Here is a 23,673-nt window from a genome sequence, read left to right as displayed (position 1 = left end):
TTTATGTGTGGTGGTAACAAGAGTCTGTAAGCTTGATCATTAATTCGCTCTGTGATTATAAAACGTCCACAATATCTGACACTTAGTTTCTTACACTTACCCATTGATAAAGAACTACGTTTGGGTTTCACCTTCAAAAATACCATATTGCCTTCTTCAAAAAGTCTTGTAGATCATTTTGGATCAGCATAACTCTTTATCTATCTTGAGCAGTCTTAATAGCCTGTCGTATAAGATCGGTTTGTATTTGCATTTCATTTAACATTTCTTTGGATGCTTGAACTCGTATGAGAGGGTCTGTCCATTGGAGTGGAGTAAGACACTCTTTCCCATACAATGCTTGAAAAGGAGACACTCCAATTGAGCATTAGAATGAGGAATTATACGCAAATTCAACCAAATAAAAATATCTGGTCCATTTACTCTGTTCATGCATACAATAAGCTCTTAACATGTCTTCAATGATCTGATTTTCTCTTTGTGTCTATCCATCAATCTGAGGATGATAAGCAGTACTAAAGGCTAATTGGGTTCGTGTAGCTGAGAATAAGGCTTTCCAACAATTTGAGGTGAATTTTACATCACGATTAAAAATTATTCGTCGAGGTAAACCGTGATACATGACAACACCTTTCATGAAAACTTGAGCTATATTCTTAGCCGTAAACGTTGTCTTGACTGGAAACATATGGGTCATTTTTGTAAGCATATCAACAATCACAAAAATAGAGTCATATCCCAGAGATGTAGAAAGTCATGTAATAAAATCCATGGATATGCATTCCCACTTCATTTGTGGAGCATCTATATGTTGAATCTTATCGGGGTATCGAATTCGTTCAGCTTTAATACGTTGACATGTTAAACATCTTGTAACATAGTTCATCACATCACGCTTTAGTTATGGCCAAAAGAAACTCTTTCTTACAGTAGAGTAAGTCTTAAAGTATCCTAATGTCCCGCTATAGGTATATCATGAGCTTCTTGTAATATTTGAAGTTTAATTCCACCTTGGTTTGGAATACAAAGACGGTTACTCAAGTAAAGGTCATTACCTTCAATGTGAAAGCCTTTGATCTGCCCTTCCTGCTTCTCTGTGCGATTATATAAGTTCATCAAGTACTGGATTTTTACGTAATACGGGCCATTAGTCATACTTTTTCGAATAAGGTCAATTAAAGAAGTAGCAGAGTTTGTGACAGCCGCTACAGTACTTTTCCTGCTTAAGGCAACGGCCACAAGATTTTCCTTCCCAAGTTTATTTGATTCCAAAATCATATTTGCATAACAACTCCATCCATCTTTGTTGCCGCATATTAAGATTAGGTTGGATGTAGATCCACTTTAGGCTTTTATGGTCGGCATGTAGTTCATATCTCCTTCCAAGAAGATAACGTCGCCATACTTTAAGAGAATGCACAACAACCAATAATTCCAAGTCATGTGTAGGATAATTCAACTAATGTATACGTAACTTATGGTATTCATAAGCTACTGGTTTTCCTTCTTGAGATAGAACACCGTCAATTGCTTGTCCACTTGTATAAGTGAACACAGTGAATGTCTTTGAGAAGTTTGGAAGCTGTAGTATTGGAGCATTCACCAAAGCTTCTTTAATTGCTTGTCCACTTGCATCAGTGAACAAAGTGAATGTCTTTGAGACGTCTAGAAGTTGTAGTATTGGAGCATCAGTGAACACAGTGAATGTCTTTGAGAAGTCTGGAAGCTGTAGTATTGGATCATTCACCAAGTCTTCTTTAAGTTTCTCAAAACTAGCTTGAGCACATTCATTCCAAGTAAACACTTTAGCCTTCTTAAGCGTATTAGTCAATGGAGATGCTATCTTAGCATAGCTTTGAATATATGTACGATACCATCCTGTTAAACCAAGAAAGCCACGTACTTCTCGTACTGATTTTGGTGTAGGCCAAGCTATAACAGCTTTGATCGTACTTGGATCAGTAGAAACACCATTTTTGGATACAATAAATCCCAAATATTCCACCTTGTCAGTGAAGAAGCTCCATTTGCTATGTTTGGCATAAAGTTGATTTTGACGGAGAAGTTCAAGTACTCGTCGCACATGTTTTTCGTGTTATTCTTTGTTTCTTGAGTAAACTAGGATGTCATCAAAGACGACAAGAACAAAATCATCAAGATGCTCTCGAAACATAAGACGATTAAAAGCTGCAAGAGCATTAGCAAGTCCAAAAGGCATAAATGTAAATTCATAATGTCCAAAACGAGTATTAAATCCTGTCTTTGGTATGTCCTCCTCTTTGATTCGGATTTGATAATACCCTGACTTAAGATCAATCTTTGTGAAGATAGAAGATCCATGTAATCGGTCAAGCAGTTCATTAATCCTTGGTATTGCATACTTATTCTTGATTGTTACCTGGTTCAATCCATGATAATCAATACAAAGACATAGAGTATCATTCTTCTTTTGATTAAAGAGAACAGGAGTACTCCATGGAGAAACGCTAGGTCGAATGAATCCTTGTTCAAGAAGTTGAGTTAATTGATCCTTGAGTTTTGCAGATTTGGGTACTTTTGTAAGGTTGACGAGCAACTGGTTGAGCTCCTGGAGTAAGCTCTATTACATAATCAACATCACGCTTGGGTGGTAGTTGAGAAAGTTCTTCGGGAAATACATCATTAAATTTTGTTATCCATGCGGGTTTAGGTGAATCCATCTTCTTCTCCTTAGGGTTAAGCTTTACTGTGTAAATCCTCTCATTCTTCCTATGACTCTTTATAAGTTTGGTAAAGTTCACTGGTCTGAGCTTAGGCTTCCCTTGTTTCCCAATAACTGTAACTCTAGAGTTTTGATCATTTTGAAAAGTCAATAAAGAGTTTTTACAATGTATGTGAGCATCATTGGCTTTAAGCCAATCCATTCCTAAGATTCCATCATAGATTCCTATAGGTAAGACTCTGAAGTTTGCAGAAATATTATGACCATCCAAAAAAAAATTCAAGTTACCCACTGAAGTAGAAGATCTAACCTTCCTATCCGTAGCCAGCTCTACTGTAAGGTCTATATCTGGGTGTTCAGGCAAAATGAGGTTTCTGATGCACTTAGGAGATATGAAAGAATGTGTACTCCCTGAATCAATCAATAAGGTAAAATGGTTACCTTGATACTCTGTTGGAGTTTGAATAACTGAAAATTGTTCATTCACTCCCTGATATTCAATTGCAGCATGAACATATGCATTTTCCTGATTTCCTTCACCTCTAGCCCCTTGAGTTTTTTTTAGCTTGAGGTCTTCCTTCAGGTCTTTGATTCCCTCCTACTCCTCCTGGACAAAGTTGACGGTTAACATTCCTGTTGTTGTTATTGTTGACAGGTGGTCCATTCTGAACAAAAGGTGGATTGCCTGATCTAAAATTCCCTTGGTTTTGAGGTTGTCTCTGGTTTTGGTTAAAGTTTTGCTGATTGAAGTTCCTATGAATTGCCGATGGTCTGGGTCTAAAGTTTCCAAAATTCCAATTTGGATTGAAGTTTCTATGTTTATAATTATCCACCAAACCTGTGAAGCTTAAATTTTTAAAGGGACAATCCCTGGATTGATGACCAGGTTCAAGACAAGTGTAGCATAAATGATCCTTGCTAGCTTTCATACGTAATAAGTTCTCTCTTCTTTGCTGTGGGTTTCCAGATCTTTGTTCCTCCTCGAGACGAGGTCTTTTGATTTCACGAACATGAAAAAGTTATGATTTCCTCTTTCCTGTAGTAGATAACTCTATTTCAATGGTTTTTCCTGCATCAAGAACGTCTGTAAAACTGGTAGTATGTTTGCACAATCTGCAAGGCAGTGAGGTCTGCTGTAGGCATTGTATAACATTTTTACATTGCGAGGGTTGTAGATTAGTGACTTCCCAAATAATTCCAAGAATAACTTCCAAGGTACCGGGCTAAAGGAATGTTGGTCATTGTTTTTGCATTGCCATTCCCATACATTAAACATAACAATGTCAAGGCATCCCGTAGCCATTACTAAAGTAAGTATGTTTCTGACCATTGATGTCCCTTTTTTCAGTCTTAGAGTAAGTTCATAAGCATTTATGTAAAATATTTGATTAGTAACAACAATCTCCGTTCCCAACTTAGATTGTATCCACTCGATTCTCCCAACAGGCGAGGGTTTGTGTTGAGGTGGTCTAAACTCCGAGTACCCTGCAGCATAATGATACGAAGCTCGAAAGGTATTTGGTATAATGAAATCTGTAGACCATCAACCTTTTCTTCTCTCCCCCATTATGCGTGGTAGTGACAAGCCTTTGCACTTCATTTCCCATTAGGAATTGCTCTTCCACCATAAGGCAAGAGAGTATATTTGCCCATACCCCTCAAGGTAAACGTCCAGTCATCTACACACACACCCCATCACTCATGCTAGTTAGAATAATGAAAACCAAGACTCAAACTCAAATATTATATCCTCAAATCAATATGTGCCATATAAAAATCAAATTTTTATGACCGCAAAAGACCAAAAAGGTACATAGTGTTTTTAGGTAGATACATAAATACGAAAGGGTCCTATGAACCAATTCTTGGTTCCTACAATTGTGTTTCTACCCGTATACTTGTTCACATCTCTAGTGTCAAAGTTCAACTCTTCAACTTGTGCAATAAAAGTTGTGTCTCTCTTTTCGTACCATTCTTCCCCTCGTGATACATCCTTGGGTGATAACCCATTAAAGCAGTTTACATAAGCATGTCGTTCATTTACATCATTTCTGTAGAAGTATCTACTTGAGTTCACTGCTATTGGTTGTGTTCGGGCAAAGTCACTAATGCACCTTGGTTTCTCGTAGTCATCAAAGGTAATGGTAACATTGTGAGGGTTGTATTTGAGAATAGACCCATAGACCCATAGACTCTATTGAACCAATCTTGGGGTACATAATAGAATTGGTTGCCGCCATTTGACTTTTTTCCATACTCTGATTATGGCCTTCTCACAAAAACCGTATCTTTGGTTTATAATAAGGGCCTTCTTACTAAGTATGAGTTCAGGACTCGGTATGTCCAAAAGAGAGCATAAGTTAAGGTAAAGAATATATCCTTGCACTTTAACAACACCTTCTTGAATCTTTTCCTTCACCCAAAGCTATGGGTTGGTCATGAACCTATCCGGCACTTGTGTTTGATGTTCAGGCTGAGCTTCAACATATAACTCCCATGCTACGTAAGTGTTGGGTATAAGGTAATCTCTAGTCCTCTTTGAAACTCGAGCCACTTCAATTCCCCAATGGAAACTGAATCCAACCGTATAATTGAAAAAGATTCTTTGTGCAAAATCACTCGGGAGGTCATCAAAACAATTAAGAAGATCCATCTAAAACAAGACAATGAGAGAGAAAACTTAGTACACATGTGAATCAAAACTAAGTCTATGATTCTTTTATTCATCAAAATTTTATCTTTATAATTTCATTACAATATTATGGGTGTCTTGGAGCTATATTCTTTTAACTATCATAACAGGGTTTCTCTTAGACCTCCCACGCGACAACGTGGTCTGTAGTTATCCTCTAACTTTTCTTTTCCTATGACAGCTACAAGAGCTTCAAATTTCTTGGCGACTTCGGCAATTCTTAACGTTTGGAAACGCATCACCAAGTAGTAGAACATGTCTTCTATGCTTAAACATATTCTGAGTTGAAGTAATCTGAGGTTGGCAAACCAATCTCTTAGACTATTGTCGATATAGATGAAGAATTGACGAAAGGGTTCTTGGTGACGGGTAAGGTAATGACGGTCCACACTCTTCCAACAAGTTGTGCTTCCTGGTATGCCAAAGACTTTGGCCCCCATTTCTATGTAAAAGAGTTTCCGTTCATCCCTGGACAATCATGTCGCCATATTGTTGAACACTATGGCCAAAACCTCATTCCCTTGGCTAAAGCATTCAAACGTCACTCTGGAAGCCATTTGTTACTACAAAACAAACATTCAAATAAAATTACATCGCCGTTGTTGAACACTTCAATCCTTTATCATAAATCAAACCAAATACTTCCACACAAGAAGACAAGTCAAACAAGTACCACCAACCAATGTAACTTATAGATACATCATGAATACAATATCCTTTCTCAAACAGCATGCATGAATGCGTGCACAATGCATAACTAACCCGACTAGTATCAGGCTTTAGGCTATCCCCGTAACCTTAAGCATTGGCTCTGATACCAGGTGAGAGATACCCCTCCCCGGGGGTCTATGCACAAAATATACAATTCACACCCTTATACAATTTTCAATATACATCAGAGTTGCGGAAGCGTTTGCATAGGGAAGGAGTTCTCAGCGCCCGACCGAGCATGGAGTTTAGGCCATGAGTCGGACTGCATCCAGAGGTACCTAGCGACTAGTGCCACCCTTGAATGGGTGTTATGAATGAAAGCGTACTCAAGAGAAATATAACATTGTGGAGGGTGAATATATGGAGATGCTGATGAAGAGCTTACACCACTCTGTATAATAGATACGTATAGTCTTGCGATAGTAGATGCAACAGACGGCACTGAAAACTGAGGCTTGCAAGTGAATTTATAGGCTCTTTAGCTGGCTGGAGTGTGTTTCAAGCAGAAAACTAGCACTAATTTCTGAGCAAGGAATAGCTACAAGCTTTTAGGAACTTTGCTAAAAACAAACATTTGCTTTTGGTGGTCAACTCTCCCACTTACCATTCAATTTTTACCGCAAAATTGATCATCCGAGCAGTATCTAGCCAATTAATGGAAATCGTAGCTAGACTATGCCGCACCGTAATATCCCGACATAATTATGACTTTTTTGTACTGCCCCAACGTATATATGGTATCGCTTTTTATAAAAATATTTCCCATAAAAATCCCATTTGGTCTCGTTTTTGCCCCGGGTGATCATTTTTAAATCCGACGGAGAATAAAATTAATATTTTTACATTTAGGTCATCATAAAAAGCACATTGCTTTTCAAAAACACCGAAAAGCACGAAAAGCTAAAAATAGCGTAAAAAGCAATAAAAGAAAAATTTTCTAAAACTGAACCACGGGTTCTCCTCGTCCACTGGAACAAGAAAGCGGACTTGCTTTCCACTGAAAAGCACTAGAAATCATGAATAGCTATATAAATAGCGTGAAAGGCACTCAATAAGAAGCTTTTTACAAAACTGAACCATGGAACACGTAGAGTAAGGACCCGACCTTGCTTTTTGCAAAAAAAACACCTAAAAGTATAATTTACTTTAAAAAAGCTAAAAATAGCGGATTTTTCCAAAACTGCACCAAATGTCCGTCTAACCTATTGGAATATGGAAATGACCTTGCTTTTTACTTTAGAACCTTCCAATATTATCAAACAAGCATCTTAAGTCAAAATCTGGCAAAATAGATCTATTGAAAGCTATTTTTCTTATTTTTAGAAGAGACCCAAAAATTGGGGATCTTACACAAGTAAACAATGATGATGATGATGATGACATGGATGCTCGAAATCAAAGACGAGTAACTAGTCAAGCTGACTAGACACCAAACCAATCCTAGTAGCATCTGATCAGGTTGCAAATAATCAGCCAGATCAAACTCCATAGCCAATGCTAGATACACAACAGATTGGAGGGACATAGAACCAGCTGACTTTGGAACAAAGGAATAAAGGGAAAATTGTTCAGATAAACAAAGATATAGACACTACCTCTATAATCTCAAATCAATATTTAAGCTATACGAGACTCACCCATCTTGATGTATGATGAGCCTATGTGCAAGATGACTTGCTAAGATTCTACCCGATTGTCTACTCAACATATAATGAATTTGTAGACAAAATGACATATCTTCAGATAATAGACCAGCTTTAAGATTGGAATAAGCATTTGAATGCTCTATGGATAGCTTAGAAATTAGTGCTCAGTGACACTAGAAAGAAAGACATAGCTTTTGAGCTAAAGGACAACCTCGTCAACTTCATAGCAATGATGACTTAGTGGAATGACCAAATGGGACAATTGATGAAGTAAACAAATGGCCGCCTTCAAGTGTTTGTTCAAGCATAAAAAATTCCAACAAAGGATTTGCCCAACAAGGCCAATTACCAGCCTCAGTGCAAAGAAATGTCTGAGATTTTGTTTGATGGTAGGTTAAATGTCAGATCCAGCCAGTTGTATGGCACCAGATGAGAGGTAGGGCAAATGCAAAAGATGAAGCCCTTACATTTGAAATTTTGATATAATAAAATTCAAGAAAGAGGGAAGGAGGATGTAGTTGGTGGGAATAGTCCCTTATCTACTTTAGAAATATGCCTCACACCGGTCCTCTCTAGAGACTCCAACTTGAGGTTTTCAAAAGTTACCTTGAGTCTTTTCAAAGTTATCACCAATTGTAGATGCCACGTGGAGGTGCAGGTAACTCTACAGCCTAGGAGAGTTTACCAATAGTCAATGCTCATCAATAAAATCATCCATACTTTGTAATACAAAACTTGATTTCAAGTCTTGAGTCAAACATATTCACGATATAAACTATTTGTAATCAATTGTACTTTTAATCTAAATCTGAATCTAGACTGCTTTCTAAGTTGCCTTCATTTAGTGTCTCATAATTTTGAACTATCTATTTCATTCAGTCCAGATGTTCATTTGAATTCCGAGTTTATTTTATTTTGTGATCATGTGAAGTCTGAGCCTCTCATCTAGTCATTTGACGTTTGAGCCTCTCATCTATTCATTTGGTCATCTAAACCTATTTAGTTACTTTGAGCCTAACTCTGGAATAACTATAAAGCCTCCAGCTCGTTATAGCCTCTACACTTGGCACGCATGTAAACCAAAGCAACAACAAGTTAAACATCAAATAGAAACATGTTGACCAACATGCTGGAAAGATTTACCATTTCTTCGAAGATCTTGTTGTTAGCATGGGACATCTTGTGTGAGAATAAGGTCTTAAAAATACCTTAAAATTATGAAAAATACACTAGTTCTTGATCTATTAGAGTCAACATGCACTCTAGGATGTACCAGATTTGGTTGGCTATATATGTAAGAAAAAATGATTAATAAGCAAGCTTCTTTTATTGAGTCAACTACTCTACATGTGCAACCTCACTTTGTTCTTCCTCTATTTCTCTTCATCACCGTGACTCTCCTTGGCTATGGTGGGCCAATTCCACATAGTATTAGAGCCTATATTTATTTAAAGAAGCATGCCATAGCTTGATTGTCTCTCAGCTTGCTCATGGGAGGGCCCCTGTAGAGAGGAGAAGCAATTAGCTGACCCTCATGAAATTAAGTATGGCTTGCGTTAGCTTGGTTGCTAGGCACATAAGGAAATCTTTAATCCTTTGAAAACCTTGAATTCAGCCTATATTGGGCACTTGAAGCCAAAAAAAGGACGGATTTGTGTTTTATTGCTACTTGCCATAGATTCTTCACTTTCACATTGATGACTTATTGGCTTTCTAAATGAAAGCCTTAGTGTTGTGTTGGGTTAGGGAGACTTTCATTGTTTTCAGTACATGATGGAGACTTACCTTTCATTTCCCATCCTACATGTCTTTACTTTTCTTGAGTTCTATTGTTTTAGAATGCTAAAGAGAAGCTTCACCTTGCATAATTTTAGTAAACTTTACACACACACACACACACATATGGTTTTTTTTTTTCATTCTATTGTTTTAGAATGCTAAAGTGAAGTTTCACCTTGAATATTTCTAATAAATTCTATACACACACATATATTAATTATTATTTTTTATTTCACCTTTCATTTCACAACTTCACATGGCTTTAAATTTCTTGCATTTTATAGCTTGATTCCAGTCAGTGTTAACGTTTGAGAAAGTCTCTTTTATTAAGCGGCTGCTGATCCAGTTTCCCCGGGGAGGTCACCTAATAAAAATGTAACCTATCACGTGAGTTCAACAGAAGGGTATTTAAAGTTCTTGAAACTTATAGAAATATATATACAAAAGAGCATTATATTTTCAAATTTGAAAAAAACTTACAGATTTTAAAAGAAAAGGGTACATTATCTTGTTTACAAAATTCACAGATAAAGGGTTTTACAAACATGTCTTGAATGCACGTGATATGGTAGTTTTACACATAGTGAACCCCCCGAGCCAGTTTCCTCTTCACAAAGAAAAAAACCGAAAATATTAGCATAAATTTTGAGATTTTCAAAATTTTTGGACGACTTTCTCACATATTTCATCGGTTTTTTTTCCGTTTACCATGGTTTGCAGCTAGCTAGTCTTGATTTTTAATCGGCTCAAGGCTAAGCTGAGGCAATCCTTTCCCAAACATCGATACCAGTTTAATTCAACCTAACAATTTTATCACTTTCTTATTGTTTTTGAAAGCCGTCGTGACCGTTTCACTTGTTTTTAAGGTTGCCAGGAGTTCTTCACACGTAGTGATATTTACTTAAGACATCTTGGTCTTGTTGACAAGTTGTTAAGGAACGAAGTTAATAAATTCAAATTTTTGGATTTGGCTTTGATAAAGTTTTGTTTTACAGTAGAAAAAGGTTTCAAATTGATTGTTTGCTTAACTTTTTTTGACTTTGCAATCCTTAATTTGCTTTGGAGTTTCAAGACTCCCATCATTCCAACAAAAGTTTCTCTACTCAAAATTTTGCTCTTTCTTTATCATCATGGCGGCCAAATTTTTTGACAAATTCAATGGTGGCGGAAAAAAAAAGAAAGGATAACTAATGAAAAAGGGGCTTTGGAATTTTGTCAACCACTACCAGATGGTTAAGAAGGGACACCTGCAACAACGACTTGTCCTATGACCACATTTTTATAATAAAAGGGCAAACATCTTAGTTTCCTTCTATGATAATTTTATATATTTTTGGGATAAAAGGAGTCTGCTATTGAAACTTGGCAAGTCTTAGAAACTTTATTTGGTGTACTAAACATTCCAAAACCTTTTTAAAGATGCAATTATATTCATAGAACAAGGAGCATAATGAAATTTTAGCTACTCTTGTTGATAGGTTGAAAACCTTGATTACGTATGTTAAGGTCCAAGTACTTGACAAAGATGCAAATGCTATTTTACTTAAAAGTACGAAAGATAGATAGAGTCAGATTGTGATAGAAAAGTTATCTACTTCTACCTTATGCAAAAAAGGTTTCAACGACAGAAAAATCTTTGGTTTTTTGGGTTGCAATAATCAATAGACCAATCCTATTTATAGTAACAAGGTGAAGAGGCACGAAGGCCTGCTAAGTTAAAGGGAAAATGAAAAATCTAGGGAGGTACTCCTTCTGCATCTTACAGCGGAGGTACAAGTGCTTACCTCCAAAAAAGCCAATGGGCTGGCATACTGAGGATGAGCACAAGCGATGGCTCGAAGCCAAATCTAACCTTGCTAATGAGCAGTTAGAAGATATCAGAAAGGCAAGGCTTTTCTCCAAGGAGACTTCCCTACAACCTGAAGCCTCTAATCAAGCTTTTTTTTTTAGGGCTTTAAAAATCAAGAAGAGCCGAGGCCATGTCCGCTCGCTCGATGATGAGAAAGGGACAACAGTTCATAACCAGGATGAGATGGCTGGTCTGATGCTGAGCTATCTTAGTCAAATCATTGGACAGCCAGAGATCTAGTCCCAAGAAGTGGAAGAAGCCAGAGGGTCCTTACTTCAGAGTGTCAAGAAGAAGATTCCCCACTCAGAAGCTAATTTCTTGGAAAGGGCATTTTCTGAAGACGACTGTTCACTAGCATTGCAAGCCCTTGGCAAAGAGAAGTCCCCTGGTTGGGATGGGATGACGGTGGAATTCTATAGAGAATTTTGGGACGATCTCAAGGTCAAAATCACAAGGCTGGCCAATAAAGCCATTGTCGAAGGGTCGTTGGAGATAAGTGTAAAGAGAGGGCTTATCAAACCCATCCCCAAACAGATCTGTTGCTCTCAATTGAAACACTGGTGCTATATAACGTTGATGTCGGTGGCCTACAAAATTATAGCTAAAGCTGTAGCCCTCAGACTAGCCCCCATACTAACCAAGATCATCTCTCCCCATCAACATGGGTTCATCAAAAAAAGGTCTATTTACGATAATATCTTGGTAGCAATGGTGGGCATCGAGTACGCAACTGTCACAAAGCAAGAGTGTGTACTGCTACGGTTGGACCTGGATAAGGCTTATGACACAATAACATGGACATATATAGAAGCCGTCATGGAAGCTCTGGGCTTTGGGCCGCACCTCTGTTGGCTGGTTAGTGTAATGGGAGCTGGAAGCCAGTTAGAGGTCCTATTCAACGATAGAGTTGTGGGCTCTTTTGAGGTCAAAAGGTCTATTAAGCAGGGATGCCCTCTGGCCCCCCTACTTTTCACCATAGGATCACATCCTCTAATCACGAAGCTCGAAGCTAGTGCAGAACGAGGTGAGTTGCAAGGCCTAGCTTTGCCAGGAAATAGCCAACTCCTAGCAAAAATTTTTGCAGACGATTCTATCCTCTTCTTGAAGGCGTGCCCCTAGGTCATTAGGAAAGCTCTGGAGATTGTACAAATATTCTCAGTAGCTTCGGGGTCCCAGTGTAATATAGAGAAGTCAAGGATGATCTCCCTATCGGAAAATGACTCATTTGACCCTTCTGATTGGTCTGGGGAGATTGTCACAAAAGGGAATATCTTCAGACATCTGGGAGCCCCTTGGGGGTGGACGTAACTCACAAGCAAAGATTTGAGTGGGTGCTTGGAAAAATCAAAACAAAAATGAGTAGGTGGGAGTATGCTCTTCTCCCATTCCCAAGTCGGATAAAAGTGATAAATGCCTTTATGATCCCTTATATTGCCTTCACTAGCCCGATACTCAAGATGGCTAAGTGTCACTGGAAAGAATTCCTAAAACTAGTGAAAAGGTTTTTATGGAAAAACAACACGAAATCCTCTAGGCCATGGCAATGGGCCCGTTGGGAATCAGTTGCTCGGCCGGTGAATCAAGGGGGCCTCGGAATTCTCAACCTTGTGGACCATGCAGAAGCTTGTTGCACCAAATTTGTTGCTTCCTTGGCTAAACAGGATCAAGCTTGGGTTGTCATGATCAAAGATATGATAGAAGCAGCTAAACTTGGCTTGAAAGGGGGAAAGTGGAGAGGGGTGGAGGCTCATGACAAGCTGTTAGCCCCGACGTGGACTACCCTACGAGACTGGGGGGCAGCGCAGGAGAATTAGTAAGAAAATGCAATAGAGCAGCAGGAGTCTTAAAGTGGGGGGAAAAAACCAGATACTTCAAGAACTCCATTTTGCATTGGTCCCCCTGGCTTTCCAAAGTTGTAGATCGGCCACAAATTCCCTATTGGATAGAGACAGCCAGGAAGCTGAATAATAAGGGTCTGAATCGAATGGGGCACTTCTGGGATAGTGACAACAAGAGTTGGAAAACCATTGACCTTTTGGTTACCCAGTACCAAACTGAATAGCTTGGAGGTCTTGCTGGTCCCCAAAGTGAGGAAAGAGCTGGACAATATAGTGATGCCTATCTGTGATTCGGAGTTTTACTGGAATTCCTGGAAATGGCCCGGAAGCAGTCTCTTCTGGCAACCCCATCCTAAAGATGTTTACCAGACAATGATGCATAAGAAGAATTGGTCTAGCCCCCTTAACAAGATATGGAAAAAACAATGGCCGAAGGAAAGGTGGGAGCAAGTAATGGAGAACATCTGGAAGCCAAAGGTTCTGCAACACATGAAGGTATTCTTGTGGAAGGTAATTTGGGGTGCTCTATCGACGGGGGTAAAGATTCAGGAAAGAGGGATTGGGTCAGTTCGATGCTTGGGGTGCACATTGGCTAGTGAAGATCTGGCTCACCTCTTCATGGATTGCCCAACTATCAAAGGCCTTGCAAGGAAAATATGTAACTGGGTCCAAAGGACATGGAAAATTGGTTTTTACAAGACTGATCTTTTCCTTGGAGGGAAGAACTCAGGTGGTCCTGCCATCCTCATCAGCACTCAAATCGTCAGGTATGTCTTCTTGCATAATGTATGGCAGACAAGGAACCGCCGTGTGTTTGAAGGAGGTCTGGAGGTGGCAAGCTTCACAATAATTATACAAGAAATCAAAGTGCTAATATGGACGCTCGGATGCAAGCAACACTCGGAGGATTGGTCTAGGACTACTTGTGTCTTGTTGATAGCAGAGGCTATGCCTAGGACGGGGGAAAATCTTGGCTATCAGTAATTAAAAGATCTCAGAAGGGACCCTATGTATCAAGGATAAGGGGGTGGGTTGGGTGGGATGGCTGCCCTGATAGCCGATGTAATTATGGTCCCTGGATGACGTCATGGCTCAACACGAGCATGACAAGACCTTGTAATTATTTGGGTTGATAAATATAATTCACTCACAATTGTGAGTTTTGCTATTAAAAAAAAAAAGTTAAAGGGGGAATGAGATTTTTTGGAAAGTAAGTTTAAATGAGTGCGTATAGTAACATGAAATTTTTATTGTATTGTAAAATAAATTTATATTATCTATTAAGAATATATATTCACAAATGATTTATATATTAAAAAAGACCCTACTAAAATAATAAGGTGAAAGATGTACATTGCACATTATCATTTGAAAACAAAGTAAATTAAAATTAAAAAATAAAACAATAAATATTATAGTATTCATTATACATACATTATACATAGACAAGTTAGATACACAAGAGTTGACGGCAAAAACCTCGGACTCTTTCTTCCACCTCTCTCTTCTTTCACAAGGGACAAAGGTAGTTCTGTAAAATTTATTTTGTACGATTTTGACGTTCAATGAGTTGTAGCGTAGTGGTCGTGTTTTTCAGTACGTAGTTGTTGGATTCAATTTAATCACACCGATCCACATTTTGTGCTGAAAAGTGTACAATAGAACTGCTCTTCGGAGGGGGGAAGGGTTGCTAATTTTTTTGTGGGTTCAAAGAAATGTATTTTCTTTTTGTGCCAATGGACAACCATTCCTTTCTTAATGTCTTTCGTCGCCTCTTGTGAACTCAACCAGAATCTTGAATGGTTTATATATTAGAAAAAGCTCCACTTAAATACTCAGGTGAAAGGTGCACATTACACATTATTCCTTTAAAACAAAATAAAATGAAAAAGAATTAAAATAGAAGCAATAAAATAAAAAATACAATAGAAACTAAAACAAAAGAATATACTAATGCTTTCATTAAACAAGGTGAAGAGGCACGAAGGCCTGCTAAGTTAAGGGAGGAATGAGATATATGGAAAGTAAGTTTAAATGAGTGCTTACAATCACGTGAAATTTTCATTGTGTTTTAATATAAACTTATATTATCCATTATACATATATAATCACAAATGGTTTATATTTTAAAAAAGGACCCACTTAAATAATGAGGTGAAAGATGCACATTGCACATTATCATTTGAAAACAAAATCAAATTTAAAATAAATAAAAATAGGAATATACATTATAATCTTCATTATACATACACAAGCTAAGTTCACAAGAGTCGACGGGGCAAAAACCTCATACTCTTTCTTCCACCTCTCTCTTCATTCACAAGGGACGGAGGTAGCTCTATAATATTTATTCAGTATGATTCTAACGTTTAATGAGTTGTAGTGTAGTGGTAGTGTTGTTGAGTACTGAACTATTGGATACGTTTCGTGCTGAAAGTAGACGGTAGAACTGCTCTTCCGAGGGGGGAAGGATTGCTAAATTTTTTGTGGATCCATAGAAGCATAATTTCCTTGTGTATCCATGGACAACCTCCATGGTCAAGGCACATTTCTTTTTGAATGTCTTTCATCGGCTCTCGTGAACCCAACCATAATCTCGAATGGTTTATATTAATAAAAAAATTTAGTTAATTAATAAAGTGCACATTACATATTATTATTTGAGTACAAAATAAAATGAAAAAAAAACCAATAAAATAAAAAACACATTAAAAACTAAAACAAAAGAATGTATTAATATTGTCATTAAAAAAGATAGATTTTAACAAGCATGGAGAATAATAAATCAATTTAATAATTTAATAAAATGGATCTTGGTGAAGTCTTTAAATAAAAGGACTCTTTGCAAGTAAGAGTATTTCAAAAAAACTAAATCAATAATTCACATCGTATACGGATCAAACTCCTCTGCAGACCCTTTAATTCTTTGTTCTTTAATCTTTTTCAGCATGCCAAGAAAAATGAAAGTAGCTTTGGGAAATAGCATTTGAAAGGAAATGCTTTCTTTCTCTTCAATTTATAAACGGACACATGTCAAGCAAACAAATTTGAACGACCTTCACCCATATGGATACTACTGTCTTTAGTAGGCCAAAAAGATAGATTTAATAAGCTTAGAGAATGATAATCAATTTAACAATTTAATAAAATGAATCTTTGTGGAGTCTTTAAATAAAAGGACTCTTTACAAGTGAAAGTATATATATATATATATATATATATATATATATATATATATATATATATATATATATATATATATATATATATATATATATATATATATATATATATATATTTATTTATTTATTTATTGAAACAATACTTCACAGGATGGATCAAAATCTTATGAATACTCTTCAATCCTTTGTTCTAAATAACACTAGGGTAAACCCCCAGTTTAAGAACTTTTAGGCCAATGTCGGGTGCGTTTTTTGATTGTTGCAGAGTTTAAACTTCTCTCTAGTGCGGAACATAGATGGCGTTAAGGTTGAGTTGTAGCAAAAATTTGAGGAGCTATCGCATCTCTGGCTGTGTGCAACAGTGAAAAAAGTTTCCCTTTGTTTAAAACAAGGCTTCCAACAACAAGATTGATAAGGGTGATATCACGGACAAGAGCGAGACACGAGATCCAGCCCATGCACTAGCCAATGAGAAAGCGGAATGCAATCATGTAACCATCCCACCACACCACTTGCTTGTACAAGAGTTGACGCTCTCTAAATTCATTATTTAGCCCACGTCTGTCTCTCTTCATAGAGTCACCCCATTAGTGGCTTCGTATCCTATGGATCAAAGTCCTATGAATACTCTTTTGTTCTTTAAAGTCTTTTTAAGCATGCCAAAAAAAAATAATGAAAGCAACATTGGGAAATAACATTGAAATTGAAAGGAAATGATTTCTTTCTTTTCAATTCTTAAAAGGACACACTCTACTTTCATTGAGAAATAGCATTTGAAAGGAAATGCTTTCTTTCTCTCAATTTTTAAAAGGACACATGTCAAGCAAACAAATTTGAACGACCTTCACCCATATAGATACTAATGCTTTTAGCATGCCAAAAACCCATGCACTATTTGTGGGACGAAGAATCATCCTAGTAGCAAGTTTTTTAGTTAAACAACTTGAGTGAGAATAAAGCACATCTTGTCGAGGACAAAGAAGTAAACCAATCAAACTTGGAAGAAGCCAACATTGTTTAGGTATCATTTTGTGACATCTACACTTTTAGTTTGTTTGAAGGTGCTATCATGTCATATCAATAAACTATATAGACACCACCTATGAATGTGCTTATATAAGGCAAGACCACCTTTTCTATCTACCTCTATTGCCTATGGTTGTTAGGATAGCTTGTAATCTTGTTGGCTCATCCTTATGTTATTTGCCCATTTTTATTATTGTGATTGAACCTATGTTGTTGTCCCATTCTAATTGTTGCTAGAGAGAAGTACACACATCTTTTTTTTTTCCAAGGAGGATTCTACTAAAGTGTAGGTGGTTGCTTAGACTCATCCACATGTCTATCAATTTTTTGAAAGAATCTCATACAACGAGCAAATTTTTTCGAGCAAAGAAGAAACGGAGCAAAAGATCAAGCAATTTTAAACAATGACGAAGATTTTTTGAGCAAATCCAAGTCTAAGCAAAGTAAAGTTGATAATTATTATATTGTGGAATATGGGCCATGGGTAAAGGCCGGCCAGGTGTAAAGGCTACCAGACAGTCGGTTCCCTTTCTTGGTCTATCGTCGGGATCTTGGCATGTATCTGGATTGGAATATAAGCAGCACTCTAGCATGCTCGAGAGGAGAGGAGTCTAGTCGAGTCTTTCTGTCTCAGCTCCCCAGTCCCTCGTGGCTTGTACACCACATTGGTGGAGTTGACGGGAAACATTTTCTTGGTCTCTGCTCACCTCTCTGTCTCTGTGGATCTCCTCAGGATGAGCCACCCTTCATCTCCACGAAACATCCCTAGCTCTCCCCACTATGAGGATGCTTCCATGCATCCAGAATTCGCCAACCACAATTCGGTGATGGAACAGATGTTCCAAGCAGTCTCCAGCATGTTGATGCAGGTCAATCAAACAAATCAAACGATGCTCAATTATTTAGCATCTGCAACGTCGCAAGCACAACGCCCTGACCCTAAGGTTAGACCGAAACCTTTTGCCGGCTTACCCACTGAGGATGCCCTGACTTGGCTGGATCATTTCGACAACATTGCGAGTTATCATCATTGGTCTGATGATCGGAAAGCCATGGAAGCCGGAACCCTATTGGAAGGGGTGGCCGCAACCTGGTTCATTCAACAATCTGACCAAGCTAAATCTGATTGGGGTATGCTCAAAGCTTTGTTAATACAAAATTTTGCTCACCAGAATATCACACAAACAGCATTGCAGCAGTTGAATGCTTTGAAGCAACAACAATTGGAACCAGTGGCGCAGTTTGCAGTAAGGCTCAACCAATTGCTCTTACGTGCAGACCCAATGATGTCGGAAGAGATGAAACTCTTTTTTCTCTGGCCTCGTCTTCGACATGATTTATCCCGACGGGTGCGCAATCAAGGGCCCACATCATTTCACTCGGCAATCCTCATTGCACAATGGATAGAAGGTTCAGACCAACCAGATGCTACAGCTCTGCTACCTTCACAGCCACCTCCTCAACGTCTTGTGATGGATTCTAACCCTGTTGTCCCCATGGACATTGATGTGCACAATGCCCAGCTCAACCCAAGGCAGGTCAACTCCAATCGCGACTCCCAAAATCGACGTGTGCTTCTTGACCGAGACCAGCAAGGAAGACCCAAATGTTATTACTGCAACATTTATGGGCATGTTCGCAGACACTGTAGGCGGTTGCGGGCTACACAACAATACCAAAATGCTCAGGTTCAGCTTGCTGATGTCGCAACTTTGGCGGAATTGTCGGAAAACATATGAGCGGGAGGATGGTGGAGGAGCATCGCCCGCAGATTCAAGCAACCACATCTTCCGGACGCATGGTGTGTTCAATGTTAGTTCAGGTTTGTAACACATCTCATGAGGCACTATTAGATTCAGGCAGCACCATTTCTTCTACTAGCGCAGATTTGGTTCACCAAATAGGACTTCCCACTTGCACAACACCTCCCATCACAGTTTTATTTGGAGATAACAGTCAGGTTTGTCATTCCCATACCCAAGTTCAATGCACATTCTATGTGGCTCATAAACAATTCAGTCATGCTTTTTATGTTTTACCAAGGCAGCTGTTTCCTTTAACTTTAGGTTGTGATTGGTTTGTAAAGACCCGTGCTAGGCTGCAATTTGATACACATCAGCTTGTTTTACCATACACCATTCCGATTCCAATGACATGTTCTCACAGAGGCCCCAATTTCGTTCAAACACAATACACAAGTGTTAACCAACACACACGTTTGCATGACATTCAATCACTGTTGCATCGGTTCCCCAATTTATTCCATAAAAATGCTCTCACTTCTCAAATCAACCTTCCCACTCATCACTCCATAAACACGGGAGACTCTCCCCCAGTCCGAATGGCTTCTCGACGAAGATCTCCTTTGGAGTAGCAGAGAATAATCAGGCCATCCATGACATGCTCAAGAAGGGGGTTATCCAACCCTCTTGCAGTGACTGGGTGTCTGAGCCCCATCTAGTTCGGAAGGAGGATGGCAACTACCGATTTTGCATAGATTTTCGGTCTCTCAACAAAATTACAGTGCATGATCTTTACCCATTACCTCGAATAGATGATCTCTTGGATCAACTTGGTAAATCTAAATATTTCACCTCTTTAGATCTAGCGTCTGGCTATTGGCATATACCTTTGAATCCAGCTGATGCCCACAAGACCGCGTTCCGTACGCCTCTTGGGTTATTCGAGTTTACCCGTATGCCTTTCGGGTTATCAGATGCAGGTAGCACTTTTCAATGAGCCGCAAACACAATCTTTCAGGACCTGATCCTTCAAGGTGTTCTGCTAGTATATTTAGACGACATTCTCATTCATACACAGACTTCGGAACAACATGTGCAAGTCTTAAGAGAGGTCCTTCAAAGGGTAAAAGATTACAACTTACAGTTGCAACTCAAGAAATGTAAATGGGGCACTACTAAACTTAAGTTTTTAGGATTTGTCATTTCAGCCGAAGGGATACAGATGGATCCTTCCAAGGTCATAGCTATCCACGAGTATCCTCCCCCAACCTCAGTGAAGACACTCCAGAGCTTTTTGGGAATGGCAAATTTCTCTCTTCGGTTTGTCCCAAACTTAGCATCCATCACATACCCACTCAAGCAACTCCTGAAAAAAGGCAATACTTACACTTGGGATGCGGTGTGCCAAAAGAGTTTTGACCAACTCAAACAGGTGATCAGAGATGCAGCTTTACTTGCCCACCCGGATTTTACCAAGCCTTTCAAACTCCAAACCGATGCATCTAATCAGGGTTTAGGGGCAGTTTTACTCCAACAAGATGACCTTATGCGATGGCAACCGATTTCTTTTATTAGCCGGGCACTCACAAAATCTGAAGCCAACTACTCTACCACAGAGAAGGAATTGTTGGCCATAGTCTGGGCTTTTCACAAATTTCATCCTTACCTGCATGGTACACAGGTATCGGTGGAAACCGATCATCAGCCCCTCATTCCACTTTTACAGAAACACCATCCCCCAGGTCGTTTGTTACGGTGGGCACTCGCTCTGCAGGAATATACTTTCACAATCAGCTATTGCAAAGGGAGTACCAACTTCATTGCAAATGGCCTATCCAAAGCTGAACACCAAGCCGTTCAGTTCATCCCTCCCCCTATGACGTTGCCTGTCCATTTGGATCATATGGCACTATTCCAATAGCAAGATCCCGAAATCAAGCAAATCATTCATCAGATTCGGTCCCCACAGTCAACTGAACAGCAACGCAGGTATACAGTCATAAACCATGTATTATATTTTGTCATGCAGAATCAGCAACCCCGGATTTACGTCCCAAAAGCGCTTCGAGAAGGGTATCTACAGTTCTACCATGCCCATCCACTCTCAGGTCACTTGGGTTTTCATAAGGTTCTGCAGAAAATACGCCAGCACTACTACTGGCCAAAGTTGCGCCAATCCATTTCAGAATACCTCCAAGCATGCCACATATGTCAAAGCACTAAAACACCACCACGGAATCTAGGTCATTTGTCCCCCATTTTAGTGGATCAAGCATTTGAGCTAGTGGGTTGGGATTTAATGGGACCTTTCCCCACATCTATGGCAGGCAACCGCTATATCCTCGTCCTTACTGAATACCTTACACGATGGTGCGAGGCCACAGCTCTCCCTGATGCAACCGCATCCTCAGTCGCCAATGCCCTTTTACAAAAGCTAATTTTTAGTCATGGCTGCCCTCAGCAATTGCTGTCAGACCAAGGAACACAATTTAAAGGTGAGGTGTTGCAGGTCCTTTCCCAAAGTCTGGGAATACAACAATTGTTTACCTCCCCATATCATCTTCAGACAAATGGTCTGACAGAGCGACTAAATCGCACGATTAAGCAAGTGATTGCCGCTTTCATCGACCCCTTACACCAAGATTGGGATCAAGTCCTTCCGTTTGCTGTTCATGCTTACAATACATCAGTCGAAGCCTCCACCAAGATAAGCCCTTTCAGAGCATTATATGGTCGCGACCCTCGTCTACCTCCGGATTTACACACCCTCAGTATCAAGCCCTCCAAGGCTGACGGGATGGATTGGTTTTTGTATTTAAAACAACACCAACCTCTTCTTCGTCAAGCCCTCCTCCACAATTTGCAGCTCGCACACAGCAAACAGAAGTTCGCTTATGATGAAGGTCGCCATGAAGTCGAGTTCATGGACAACTCACTTGTCCTTCTAAATTATCCTATTCGGCGACCAGGTTTGAGTGAGTCTCTGATTCACAGATGGATTGGCCCATAGAAGGTACTGCAGCGCATCAGAACTAACACCTACCCGCTTTCAACTCCTATCATCTGGCACAGTAACTACAACACATGTGATCCGGATGAAGCCTTACCACCCTCCTGCCTAGCTCGGTCATCATCCCCAGTAGTCCTCTTTCTTTTTTGGGGGGGGAGGTGTGGAATATGGGCCATCGGTAAAGGCCGGCCAGGTGTAAAGGCTACTAGACAGTCGGTTCCCTTTCTTGGTCTATCACCGGGATCTTGGCATGTATCTGGATTGGAATATAAGCAGCACTCTAACACGCTCGAGAGGAGAGGAGTCTAGTCGAGTCTTTCTGTCTCCGCTCCCCAGTCCCTCGTGGCTTGTACACCACAATATTGAAAGAAATATCAAATAGATTTTGAGAGAAGACTTGAATACCAGGTCAATAAGCGAAATGACCGACTCAAGGGAATCTTTGAGGGGATATGCCTTTGAATACATTTTAATTCAAAAAGAGCCAATAGGAGTACAAACATGCTTTTTTGGACATAGAATATTTGACAAAGTCGACTGCTTCTGGAAACGCCTGACGTGCGAGCTGGACTTCATGCGAAGAGGGTGGAGGATGAAGCATTGTCTCTCTCTCTCTCTCTCTCACATACACATCGCCTTGTGCGAGTAGTGTTTCTCATGATGACACGTGCGCACGTAGGAATGGGAGTTTTTGTTGTGGCATCTGTCATCTTCCTGTAGGCTGTAAGTGCCAAGGCTCATCCTCGATATTATCAATGCTGCAATGTGGCATCTAATGCAATTATCACTTTATATTGGTCTGCCAAAGTAACACAGAAATAGGAGCGCAGGCCACCTGAGGTGTGCCCAATTTTTTATTGACATGCAGTGTCATGCTTCATTGTATTGCGAGGCACGTGCAGCGCGCACACACACACACACAGAGAGAGAGAGAGAGGATGAGTCGCGCAGCAGAGCCATGATCCTCGCCTGCTTCGACGAGTGCCCCAACTACTCCTAGCGCACGTTTTCTGGCCATGGCTCCCCCCAGCTGGACCCTCGCCATGCCGCCAACCATGCTGTGTTAGGTACTTCCTCTGTCGAATACGACCCGACACTTATGGCCAGCGTTTTACGCGATGTGCTAACTCCTGACGCCAACATTAAAGGTGAGCATAAGGTTACCTTGAAGCCACCAGCAGTCTGGCCGCACCTGTCCATATTCAAAGACAGGGCTGTGGTTCTCTTCTTCACAGGGAAGTTACCTACAATGCATCGACATTGACATTGGCTTCAAGAGGGCTGTTGTGGACAAAATATTTTACTCAGGTAGAAGAATTGTTCGAGATATTGTTTTACAGAAAAGAGGATCAGTTAGCCTTTCTGTCTGCGTCCACCATTGTGCTTTGTGGCCAGATAGTGCACATTATACCTTGGCAGCCCATTAAGCAGATTAAAGACGAGCTTCTGACCAAATGCTCAGTTTGGGTTGAATTCGTTGTCCGAACCGCAATAAAG

The 23,673-nt window shown here is 39.5% G+C and overlaps 1 protein-coding gene across 1 annotated transcript; it reads left to right on the top strand.

Moving 5' to 3' along the window:
* Positions 1–18,260: 18,260 nt before the first annotated feature.
* Positions 18,261–19,163, top strand: LOC147418703 (uncharacterized). The gene has a single exon (XM_086505745.1). It carries the CDS (start codon positions 18,261–18,263, stop codon positions 19,161–19,163), a length of 903 nt encoding a protein of 300 aa, XP_086361871.1.
* The last annotated feature ends 4,510 nt before the right edge of the window (positions 19,164–23,673 follow it).

This window comes from Adiantum capillus-veneris, chromosome 29 (genome assembly GCF_014529385.1).
Source record: "Adiantum capillus-veneris isolate H3 chromosome 29, ASM1452938v2, whole genome shotgun sequence".
In the NCBI taxonomy this organism is placed as follows: domain Eukaryota; kingdom Viridiplantae; phylum Streptophyta; class Polypodiopsida; order Polypodiales; family Pteridaceae; genus Adiantum; species Adiantum capillus-veneris.
This window is presented reverse-complemented; position numbering and strand designations above follow the sequence as displayed.